Source organism: Cheilinus undulatus, linkage group 16 (genome assembly GCF_018320785.1).
Source record: "Cheilinus undulatus linkage group 16, ASM1832078v1, whole genome shotgun sequence".
NCBI lineage: Eukaryota > Metazoa > Chordata > Actinopteri > Labriformes > Labridae > Cheilinus > Cheilinus undulatus.
The window spans coordinates 37604097-37616669 of record NC_054880.1 but is presented as its reverse complement, the minus strand read 5'-3'; the positions used below and the strand labels follow the sequence as shown (position 1 = coordinate 37616669).

The window sequence follows — 12573 nt, the reverse complement described above, 5'->3', positions numbered from 1 at the left end:
ATACGTTCCTACACCTTGATTGGAGTCCACCTGTGCTAAATTGATTGATTGATTGGACATGATTTAGAAGGCCTCAGAGCAAAAACCATGAGGGCCAGGGAACCGTCTGTAGAGCTCAGAGACAGGATTGTTGACAGGCACAGGTCTGGGGAAGGCTACAAAAAATTTTGCTGCACTGAAGGTTCCCAAGAGCGCATTAGCCTCCATAATTCTCAAATGGAAGAAGTCACAACCAGGACTCTTCAAAGAGCTTGTCGCCCAGCCAAACTAACCAGTTGGGGTAGAAGGGCTCTTGCAAGAGGGGTGACCAAGAACCTGATGGTTACTCTGACAGAGCTCCAGAGATCCTATGTGGAGATGGCAAGACTTCCAGAAGGACAACAATCACTGCAGTCCTCCACTGATCTGGACTTCATGGCAGAGTGGCTAGACTGAAGACTTTCCTCTCGTTGTAAAACACATTAAAACCTGCTTGGAGTTTGCAACAAACAGCACCTGACGGACTCTCAGACTGTGAGAAACAAGATTCTCTGGTCTGATGAAACCAATATTGAGCTGTTTGGTCCCATTCTAAACGTTACGTCTGCAGAAAACCAGGCACTGCTCACCACCTGCCCAATACCATCCCAACAGTGAAGCATGGTGGTGGCAGCATCATGCTGTGGGGGTGCTTTTCAGCAGCAGGGGCTGGGAGACTGGTCAGGGTTGAGGTAAAGCTGAATGGAAATATCCTCAGTGAAAACTCATTCAGCAGCACTCAGGACCTTAAAACTTGGCTAGTGTTTAGATTTCCCCCTTTATTAGTTAATGGGACAAAACAGGCATAGTCGCTTACCTTCCTACCCAGCTACCTGTTAGTTAACCATTAGATAACTGTTAGAGCAGTGGTTCTCAACTGGTGGGTCGGAACCAAAAGTGGGTCACGGAGCAGGTTTCAGTGGGTCACGACTAGGTGTCTGAAAAAAAAAAAGGTAAAAGTCCTGAAGTCCTTCTGAACATGCATTGATTTTTTTATTTAACCCTGCTTTACTGTGAAACTGGGTAAATATAAATGTTTGATCAATATTTCAGCTTATTTATCTCCTCTTCTCGCAATAAATGGCTACTTTTACCATGATAATGAAGTTTTTCACAAGTTTCCTGGAATATTGGCAAAAATAGGGAATGAGGATGGGGAAGAGGGTATAAAATTTGTCAGTTTTGTCCCTTTTCTGTTTTTTTATATCAGGTGTTTTGGTCCAATCATGCTCCAAACTGAAGCATATTTCATTAACCAAACATGAGCTGTTGAAAAGTTTTTGGAAACTTGGGTCAAGGTCAGTCGTAAGACAGACTGGGTCCTGAGGCCGGACCAGTTGAGAACCACTGTGTTGAAGGATTTTAAGTAGTACTAGTTCCTCACGTTATCCCCAGTGACAAGGCTTTTATTTCAGACTATTTTTAGGCTTTATGCTTTTTTTAAATAAGACAAGATTACGCATCTGTAGGAGGCCTAAGGCACATTTGTTCCAGTGGTTTTTGTCTTATCATACGTTAAAGCATGTTCTCTCCATTAGCTGAATGAAGCTGTTTCAACCATCAGCAGAAGACATTCACATGAAAGTCGTACTAAAGACAAATCATATAGAGGTGATGGATTTTGGCACATATTTTGCTATATAAAGCACTTTGATTTCTCTGATGTGGGCAATATAACCCCACAAATCAAACTGCAGCACTTGGCTTAATGAGTAATAACTCACATTTTCAAAGAAATCACTTCATATTTAAAAGCTCTCAGACTGAATGTTTCCTTTCATTTACAGGCTAAAGGGATGTTGGCATTGGTCACTATGGACATGTTCGCTCTGGGCTTTTTACTTAATGCAGAAATAGAGGTCCTTTTTGAGTCATTGCACATTTTAAAAAAAGGATATTTGGTCGACTGTTGCGCAGTAAATGGAAGTTTTCTGTCATAATTTCCTTTGCCTTTCAGGATGACGCCAAACATGGAGGTCCTGGAAAATATCACAGCTGAGAGTTTCATCGCAGATGTTCGGTTTTATGTTTCTGTACTTCAGAGTGAAAATGTTCTTTCATGGAGATTAATGAAGCGTTCAATGAAAGGTTCTCTCATGAGAAGATTTTTGTCTTTTTTTCCACTCGTGTTGATACTGGTGGTGGCCTGGTGGTCGTATGTATGACGTCATTTACTTCAATGTTTGGAGTGACATCATATGTACGGCTGCTAAACTGCTACATGAGACTTCAGCATTCAGCCATTTTTTATTTCACTGAACGTTTAAAAGCAGAAAGGTAAGAATGATGGTGCTCTAATAAGAGTTTTTTTCCTCTCAACAAAAGACACAAGCCTGAGGTTTGCTCTGGATCATAACACAGCACATGCAAGCAGACGGAAATATTATAATTCATCAAATGATCTAGAAAATGCACGTCTGTGAGCCTGGCTGGCACGGGGAGGCTTAATTTTCAGCCCCCCCTAAAAATGTGTGAGATAAGTCAGAGCAAAACGGGCTCTTTATCCTTCCTGAGCAGCATTATCACACTCAGCATTTCACATGGCAGGCTGCTTGATTTTATAATGTCACCTCCAAACACAAACAACAGAGCAGAGATAAGATTCATCAGCTGCCTAAACTTCAGAGCGCCCAAACACATTTCAATGAGTCACATGAATCGTGAGCGAGTAGAATTTCAATGCAGAGTGAAATCCCCGACAGATTAGTTTTGAAATGTTCCAAACTTATCCCTCCATTAAGTTCTATATCTTTGGTAGAGGTTTGGCCCTTATGATAAAACTGTGAAATAAAATTACCCTCAGTTAAATGAAAAACTGTAATCTTTAGCTTCACTCACACATAAAGCTGTTAAAAATAAACAGTTGCTGAAAATATCAGCCACCCTGGATATGAAATTGTTCATCAAAAGTTTTGTTAATATAGTGAGTGGGAAGCACAATACCCAGCAGATTCAGTCCCAGCTCTTCAAGCCATAAAATGTGACTTTTCAATTAAATGCCCAGTAGATCCTGTACTTAAGCACCAGTCAGAAACACTGTCCCTCAGCACAACACCTCCCCTCCTCAACAACACCTCCCTCAGTGTCCCCACCAGGTGCAGCTGTGTGTAGGAATAATCTCTATCCAGGTATACAGACCGAAGTTAAAGTAACAGAAACCAAACATTTGCTTTTCTTCTGTTTTGAGAGTCCATTGCAAAACTGGCATTGTGCCCCCACATTTTGTCTCCCAGCTTCCCCAAGGGGCCAGATCCATCATTCCCTGATCACATCATGAGGGGGCGAACAGCTAAAGAGGCTGTGCATTAATAATACACAGGTGTATGAAATCGAGCACCTAGCCAAACAGGTCGTTATAAAGAGCTCAGTGACTTTAAGCGTGGTACTGTGATGAATGCCAACTTTGCAATAGGACAGTTCATGAAATTTTATCCCTGCTGGATATTCCACAATCATCTGTAAGTTATATAATTAGAAAGTGGAAGCGTTTAGGAACAACAGAAACTCAGCTACCCAGAGTGGAGTCAACGACTGCTAAGGCACATGGTGTGTATAAGACACCAACACTCTGCTGACTCCATAGCTGAAAAGTTCTGGATTTCCTCTGACATTTATGAAAGCACAAAACTATGTGGTGAGAGCTTCATTGAATGGGTTTCCATGGCCGAGCAGCTGCATGCAAGCCTCTGTCACTGAATCAAACGCCAAGCGTCGGTTAGAGTGGTGTAAGAACACTGACACTGGAGTGTGGAGCAATGGAAATGTGTTCAATGGAATGATGAATCACACTTCTCAGTTTGGCAGTCAGATGGGTGAGTCGGGTATGCTGGGAGAACCTTCCCTGCCTGACTGCAGTGTACCAACTAAGAAGTCTGTTGTAGGAGGGATAATGATACTGGGCTGTTTTTCAGGGTTTGGGCTAGATTGCTGGCTAGTCCAATCCAAACGCTCCAGCATACCAAGACATTTTGGACAATGCTATGCTTCCAACTTTGTGGCAACAGTTTCTATTCCAACACGACTGTGCCCCAAGGACTATAAAGGCATGATCTGAAGAGTTGGATGTGGAAGAACTGTGGCCGGCACAGAGCCTTGACCTCAACTTCATCAAACACCTTTGGGAAGACAGAGATTGAGACAGAGATTGTGAGACAGGCCCTCTGGTCTAACATCAGTGCCCGACTTTATAAATGCTCTGCAGAATGAATGGGCACAAATTCCCACAGAAACACTCCAAAATCTTGAAGAAATCCTTCAAAGATGAGTGGAGGCTGTTAAAGCTGCAAAATGGCAACTTTATATTAAAGTACATGTATTTGAATACAACGCCGTAACAGTCCCTGTTGTTGTGGTGGGCAGGCAGACAAATACTTTTGTCCATAAAGTGTATCAGTTTCATGTTATACATCTCTAAAACTTTCACAAAATCTCTCACACTCAAAAGAGGCTTTAAACAAACATGGTGAGTTGTCATGACAAAGGCTCACCAAACAATGTCAACTTTGCATTAAAGGTGACATAACTGATTGAATTACACTTAAAAACATTATTAATGTCATTATTATGATGGTGTCACGTCAGTCTTATGCATACACCTTCTGATAAAGTGTTACCAAAGACAATCTTTAAATCTGTTAAAAGAAAGGAAAGTTAGGATTCTCAGAGGGTGGGAATCAAAACTAAATTTTGCATAATGTTTTGTTGTATATACCCTCATTTTATTCTAACAGTCAAGAGAATGTAAATCTCATGAACAGCTCCATGTCTACACTTTAAATGTCAGTATACATCTTCGTGTCATTTTCTCTCCACAGCGAAAAGCAGCAGTAGGAGCTGAGTCAGTCTCAGACCCTTCGATAAGGACCGAACAGAGTGTGACAGAGGGACAAGGGCAAGGACAGGAACAGGCAGTGAGCCGGGGTCAATACAAATGTCTTGATCTGTCCAACAAAGACCACCAGGAAAACAGAACCGGTGAGAAACCACAATCATTTTAAGGCTTCTTAAGGACAAATGGATTAGGTCTGGGAGCGCGTCTGAAGTGTAATGATGTTGTTAGAGGGGGGATTGGGTTTGTAACGTGGTTGTTGTTCTCGTCCGAGGTAATCGTACTGTTGCTAGCGGTGGTTTAACTGACATGAAAGGTCTTTTGTAGAAGCCGCTGGGTTGTAATGGCTTTTTTCAAAGCGGTAGGGGTGTTATGTAACTCTGGTATCCTCTTTAAATGAAAATTCTGGTAAATATGGTTGATTCATCTCTCCTGTCAAAAGGTACATTCTGCGGACGTCTATGGGATGGCTTGTTGTGCTGGGATGAGACGCCGGCAGGGACATCTGTAACCCAGAACTGTCCAGATCATCCTGACACGAACCCAAATGGTAAGAAACTCAAGCACACAACAAAAAACACCCACTGAATTAGGAGTGGTGGGAAAGCAAGAGGGGTTCCTGCATAACTTTTTAATTCCAGGTCAGCAGACAACACAGAAACAATCTAAGCGTCTGTGTGCTTTAGGGGTTAAGTCCAACAGTCAGCATGGGGCTTTTAAAGGGTAATGGTTAGGAGGTCTGTGTTAAACTTTTATGTGGTCTCGTTTGACTTTATTAGGCCAGGCAAACACTGTATGATTGTAAAAATGTTTTAGTGGAATGTGAGTTCAAACTGCATGAGTGAATCATTCTCAATGTGCATCCAAAAGTCCATGTATTTACACTTTATGATCCGATTATTGGGTATGACCTGATGGCTCTTACTGTACTTGGTAGATCAAAACAGAGCATTGACAACTGTCAATAAAGTCTCTTTAAAAACTCCCACAGATGGAAGTCCGATCTGTGAATAACTCAAATGCAGGTCTTGAAAAGTCAGCGATGTTTGGGAATCAGTTTGTGGTTTCTGCTTTCACTGTACACAGGGGTGGAAAGTAACTAATTACATCTCCTCAAATTACTGTAATTGAGTTGCTTTTAGTGTACTTGTATTTTTTGGAATTCATTTTCAAATCAGTATTTTACTTCTACTTAGGTAGGAGTAGCTGTACTTAGGGATGTCCAAACTTACTTTAATGAGGACCACATACAGAAATATAGGAAGGATGCAGGGGCCAAAGTCATACACCTCGTCTTTAGGATATCAGAGTTAGTTACCCATTTTTGCCAGTTTTGCTTTGTTTTGACCTTTATGTTTAACTTTTTAGCTACTTTTCACCCATTTTTCCCTTCTTTGTCTGTGTTTTCAATTCACTTTTAACCCATTTATGCCACTTGTTGCCCCCTAATTTTTTTTTATTTTGAAGGCTTTATACAAGGGCAAAAAAACATTGCTTTGATAAGAGTGGTTATTATCCATGGACCCCAATTTGGCTGGGTCCCAGAAAGCTCTCCCTATCATCCCCCAGCCTTGGCTGGAATTAGGAAGTGCCATACAGTCAGGCACAAGCTTTATTTTCTAATGTGGGCCATATTTAATTTTATTTTCCACGGGCCAATCAAAAATGGACATTTGGCCCCCCGGGCCATAGTTTGGACACCCCTGACATAGAGAAAGAAGAATTCCACGTCACATCCCAAAACAACTGTTGTGCAGAACAAAAACTGGAGTGAACTCTGAATGAAGTTATCCACCAAGTTAGAGTTAAAATTGACACCTCTTGCCAGAGGAGGTGGCCCTTGCCATGAATGTAGCACTGTATCAAATGTTTAACACTTCAAAAGTGTAGTTAAATAATATGTAGTGTGGATTAACATAGGCTATTTTGGACACTGTCATTTTTTCTGTGTATTGAGTTTCATTATAGAGGTGTGACTTTACCTGAACAACCTGGTTGGAGATCTTTTCTTTTGTTGTTGGCAATTAGGAAAGATCATATTTTACAGTACAACTCCTCAGTAGCTACTCAGTCCTTAAGCTTAACTTTAATTTACATACTTTTTACTTTTAGTTGAGTAAATTTATAAACAAGTACTTTTACTTTTACCAAAGTAAATTTCTGTATTTTTCTAATATCCTAAAATCAATAGTGTTTTAGCTTATCGATACTGCTATTGAGTCTCACAAGCGTTGATGATGTCATTTTTAAGATACAGCTGGTGTCAAAACATACATCAGTTCTTTAACCTAATAGCTCATCAGTGTTGTGCATCAAATTAAACCAGAATGTGATACCTTCAACTGTCAGCTTAAGGAAGAAGACTCCGCCTGCGAGTCCCATGCAATCAAATCCGCCTCATGCCTATTGCTCCCTCATGCTGGGAATAATAATTTCACTCATTTCACTCTCCTCAGCTGCTTCAGGACAGTTTTCTTTCTCAGCTGCTCAGATAAATGCTGATAAGTGCTCCCAAACTTGCATTTGATAGATATAAAATAGATTTGACAGACTGAATTATAGCTTTTTAACTCAAGCACTACTCAGCTTGGACCACTTCGAATATAAATATTTGTCCTCATTTTGTCTTTCCACCAAACTATAGAAAGTATCGATAGTTTGGTATCAATAAGGACTTGGATCAATAAGGAGTTTCAATAAGGGTATCAATACCAATAAAAAGTAATGATCCCCATCCCTGTCCACTCCTGTCTCATTCTCCTCAAATAACACCTATTAGTCAGAACCATTTTACGTTTTGCACAAACATTACGAGGATTTGCAAGATGGATTTGCCTGTTGACAGACATGGAGGTTGAAAATCCATTCCTCTGCAAGGTTGGGAACATGGGTCAAACTACACACTTAAAATGCATGTGAAAAAGTGTCTAAAAAATATGGTTTCTGTCTTCAGAGTTAACTCTTATGATGCAAATTTTTGTCAAAGTTTTCATTGTTATAGAAGTTTAGCTGTAATTCATAAGCATTTGTCAGTACAGCTGTCACAGACTAACTCGAGACTCATCAGGCTTTCTGTTACCAGACCAGCCCAAGAATGTGTCTGCTGAGAACTGTTTTAACCTGAGAGATCTTTTCCATTTTACTGTCCAGTTTAATGTGTTTGGTGAGAGACACAGCAGGACTTGAATTACATTAGTCCACCAGTCACACATGTTAGTAACTGTCAGTTTTTCCCCTTCATTTTTATACCATAATATCATTTTTGTACCATAAACATGAAAATGACATGTCAAGGAAAAGATGTCTCATTACCTGATAGTTAGCAGTTTAATTAGCACATTAACCTAAGAAGGAGAAAGCATTAAGGCAGACAATTTTGCAGCCCAGCCTTACTTGTAATTATCTATGAGATAACTTATCTGCAAATCATATAATTCCCTTTAATCCACTCTCAAATTGAGTCATAACCTTTTATAGTTAACATTTTCATAATGTTGTTTTGATTTGGTGGGAAAATTCTGTCCCCGTGGGAGCAGAAAAATTCAAAGAATCTGAGCAGAGGTAGATTTGTGTCTTGAGAATTAATCCCTCCTTGGTGAGCACATGGACATGAAATCATTTAAATCAAGACTGTATGAATCACTTCATTGGATTGCCTCAAACATTACAAGTCAGCTGGTAGCCTCAGCCTAAGAATGGTGCTGTGATAATGAAGTATTTAGTATTTAGATAATGAAGAATTTGAAGAGCATATACATTACATTTCATGCAAATTATTTTTGTTGTAAATTTCATGTTACAATGTGCTAATGCTTCACAGTTCTTGCAGAATGGGTTTAGGAAAAAGCAGAGCTTATTAGGAGCTAAGATTCATGCCCAAAACTCAGGAGATTTGCAAAAACATCATCTCAGCCAATACTTTCAGTGAGGGTTTTAAAAAATATATGTATTTTTCTTGATTTTTATAAACAGATACAAAAGAAACAACAAAAAAAGCTGCCTCTACCTCTCCCCACCCCCACAAGAGAAAAAGATCCCAGAGAATATCAGCCAAATCTTATGTCTACATGCACAGCAAATTCTCCTTAAAAAATAGTAATAATGATAATAATATATACAAAAGTACACACATATACATACCTTCATTCAAAGAACCGTTAAGGACAAACGTGCAGCAAATGGTTGATAACACACACATTGGTTTTTACGATTAAAAAATTTCAGCAACGGATCCCTCGGTGTGGTTTTTTTGCTCTTTGATAATAAGGAAATCTGGTTTAGGTATGATTTGGATGCCGCTTTTCTACAGCCATATCTGAGCTAATAGCTACAACTATAGCAGCTGCTGTATATACAGTTTTATATTAAAGCTTAACCCCAACCCTAAGAATGCAAACTTGTGTCTAAGCACGTTGGAAGAAGAGTGGAAACATTACCTCAAGTAATGTGATCCATTTCCACTAAAATTGTATAATATTAGTAGCTATATCAGAGCTAATTGCTACACAGGTGGCAGCCATTGCTATTAGCATCCAGTACAAGTAACCGCACCCGTAGTTACTGCCTCGTTCATCTTAAATGGTTAGTCCGAACTGTTATTGGATCTGGCAAGATGTTGTAGATTGGAGCTTTTCAAGATGGATTTGCCTGATGACAGACAGGGATGCCAGCAGACAGTGATCGCTGCTGGGATTTCTTTGCTCTTGTTTCTGGTGGGTTGTTGTTGTTTTTGACGTTAAACACTTCTGCACCATGAACTAAGTTATCCACAGAGTTACCTGCTTCCTGTCTGCTACATGGGTTGGTTGCCAGGAATTGATATTTGTTAGTTTTGTTCCATCCTTACCAAAAATCACCTACTTTGCCACAGGTGTCCAGTACAAAATGGAAATCTTTATTGATTATGGAAAGTGCATCGAGATGAGTCAGAAATTAAAATTGTAAAATTTCAAATTTACACTCAAAGTGAAAGGTTGGCAAACCACACTGGTTTGTTGTTAGTTGTTGTTTTTTTCTTGGAATGCCGAAACTCTTGCAAACAAATTTGCCATTTGAGGTTCTAATAAAGAACCTTGAACCTTGTCTATAGCAAGATAATGCTGGCATTTACCTTAAAGAATCTCTCTGGCTTCAAGTTCAGCTTCCAGCAGACTCCTTGACATAACAAATCACTCATGGATGCAGCAACAGAGTGAGACTGACAACAGTAAGTGAGTAAGACATGGAGTGTATGACATTTACAAACAAGATAACAGCCTGTCCAATCAGAGTCAATGAAAACAGACATTTATTGATAGTGAAATTGACAGGAAATTGGTTCTTGAAGTACATTTCATGTTTGGCTGGCAGCCTGTCCTGATCTGTGAGCAGTTATTTTATTGTGAGGGTTGTGATGCTCAATAATGGGTAGCTGGGGAGATCTGGTATGGAGTCATGTTTGATTTAGGAGACGCAATACAGCGGAGAGTATGGAGGTGAAGGAGAGGGCAGAGACAAGACTGAAGGCTATATATATATATATTTATATATCTAGAGAGAGAGGCAGAGAAGGAGCGGTAGACGGAAAAATAGAAGGAGGATTAGAGAAATGACAGAGAAGTCTGACTCAGAGAGATGGATAGGCGGAGAGAGGGTGTTTTTGTAAGAGAAGGCTCATAAAAGATCTTCCCAAAATGCCTGTGACGTTAAGTGTCCCCTCATGGCTCCTTATTTGAAAGCTGATGCTACTGATACGAGGCTTTGGGGAAAGACGTACAGTTGGAAAAGATTCTTAAACCTTTCATGAGCTGTCTTTGAAATTCTCTGCAGCCTGGAAATGGATGTTGTTGTTGTCAGTAACAATGTGATTTTATTCTTAGCACTGCAGTACACATGGTCTTAAGCCCCATGTTTGAGTATTTGCCAGAAAATTACTCCTGAGAGGGAAATTTCCCTTTGACATAACGTTTGATGATGTATGCCAAGGGGGATGAATCACAGCTGTTCAGTAATGCCAAAATTCATGGTCAGATTCATGTATTTTGATGATGCCAACGCACAACTGGAGAAAAACAAGGCCAGAGCCAAAAAATATAGACATTTTACTGTGGGTATGAACGTCAAACAGAAGCAATTATGTGACTTTAAGTAATCTGACACGGTATAATCACTGGATTATGCTTTTGTCAAGTTGCTTTATATTTTTTTCCCTTACAGAAGAAGTGTCTAAATATTGTGACGAATCTGGGAACTGGGTCGAGACTGAGACTGGATCTACTTGTCAGCCTACTTCAAAGAACAAATTAGAGGTATGAAGTCAGTAACTGTATCATTGCTAGTGCTTGTGATACTTTCAGTAGCTCTGTAAACATTTTTCTGTTTAACTCCCATTATTACAGAAGGAAGATAGTCAGTTTTTACTAGATGCACCGGGAAAGCCAACAACAGCGACCGCAGAGGTTAGCACAGAAAAAAGCAGTGTTATGGAAGAAATCGTCCTTGAGAATGAAAAGAAATGCATCGAGAAAATGAAGCATGATGCGCCTTACAAGGAGTCAGGTACTGTCTACTAATGTATGGAACTCCAATCTGCCTAAACATGCTTCTACAGTGCCTATAAAAGGAATTCAACACCTTTTATTGATTTTATAAATCAATCACAGTCTACATAATTTGGGTTTTTTACCAAAAACAATGCAAAAATCCTTTTTTTAATGCCAAAGTGAAAACAGATTTATACAAAGTTATGTCAGTTAAATATGTGATGTAGAATAAGGGACTGCAAAAGTATTGGCCCACTTTAAAATGACTGACCTAATTCAACAGAGGTCCAGCCAATTGGTGCTAGTAGTCTCATGACTAGTGAACTGGGGATCACCTGAGTGTAGTGAATGTGTCTAAAGTCTAGAAGGTGCAGTCATTGATTAATAAGTTTTCCTGGCTACCATTACACCACGAAGACAAAAGAACACTTCAAGCAACTCAGAGAAAAGGTTATTGAAAAGTTTAAGTCAGGGGATAGATGCAGTATATTTTCCAAGGCACTGAACATCCTTCACAGTTCAGTCAAATCTATCATCAAGAAAGAGAAAGAACATTGCAGAGTGTTCAAGAAGGCCACCGAGACACCTGTAACTACTCTGGAGGAGTTACAAGCTTCAGCAGCTGAGATGGGAAAGTGGCAAAGAGAAAGCCGCTGTTGAAGAAAACTCAGATAAAATCTTGACTAGAGTTCAGCTAAAGGCATGTGGGAGAATCCATGGTCAAGTGGGAGAAAGTTGTTTGGTCTAATGAGGCCAAAATGGAGCTTTTAGCACATCAGACAAGACACCAAACACTGCACATCACCACAAACACACCACCCCTGCTGTGAAGCATGGTGGTGGCAGCATCATGCCGTGGGGATGCTTCTCAGCAGCTGGCCTTAAAAGTCTTATAAAGGTGGAGATTAAAATGAATGCTGTAAAAAATAGGAAAATCCTGGAGAACAATCTTATTCAGTCTGCAAGAGAACTACAGCTTGGGAAAGATTTACGACCATCAAGATGATGACCCGAGGCATACAGAGAATGGTTTAAAGAAAACAAGGTGAATGTTCTGGAGTGGCTGAGTCAAAGCCCAGACCTCAATCCAAAAGAGAATTTGTGGCTGGACTTGAAATGAGCTGTTCACGCCCAATCTCCATGCAGCATGACAGGGCTTGATCAGTTTTGCAAAGAAGAATGGAGTAACATTGCAGTGTCCAGTTG

General features: G+C 40.0%; 1 protein-coding gene across 3 annotated transcripts in view; it reads left to right on the top strand.

Moving 5' to 3' along the window:
- calcr (calcitonin receptor) overlaps positions 1-12573 on the top strand; it is a 112539-nt gene that overhangs the window by 49440 nt on the left and 50526 nt on the right. For all 3 annotated transcript variants that reach the window (XM_041809261.1, XM_041809262.1, XM_041809260.1), the window contains exons 3-6: positions 4833-4992; positions 5289-5396; positions 11042-11133; positions 11224-11383. In XM_041809261.1, the coding sequence (XP_041665195.1) occupies positions 4833-4992; positions 5289-5396; positions 11042-11133; positions 11224-11383 (520 nt within the window). The remainder of the gene's footprint in view (positions 1-4832; positions 4993-5288; positions 5397-11041; positions 11134-11223; positions 11384-12573) is intronic.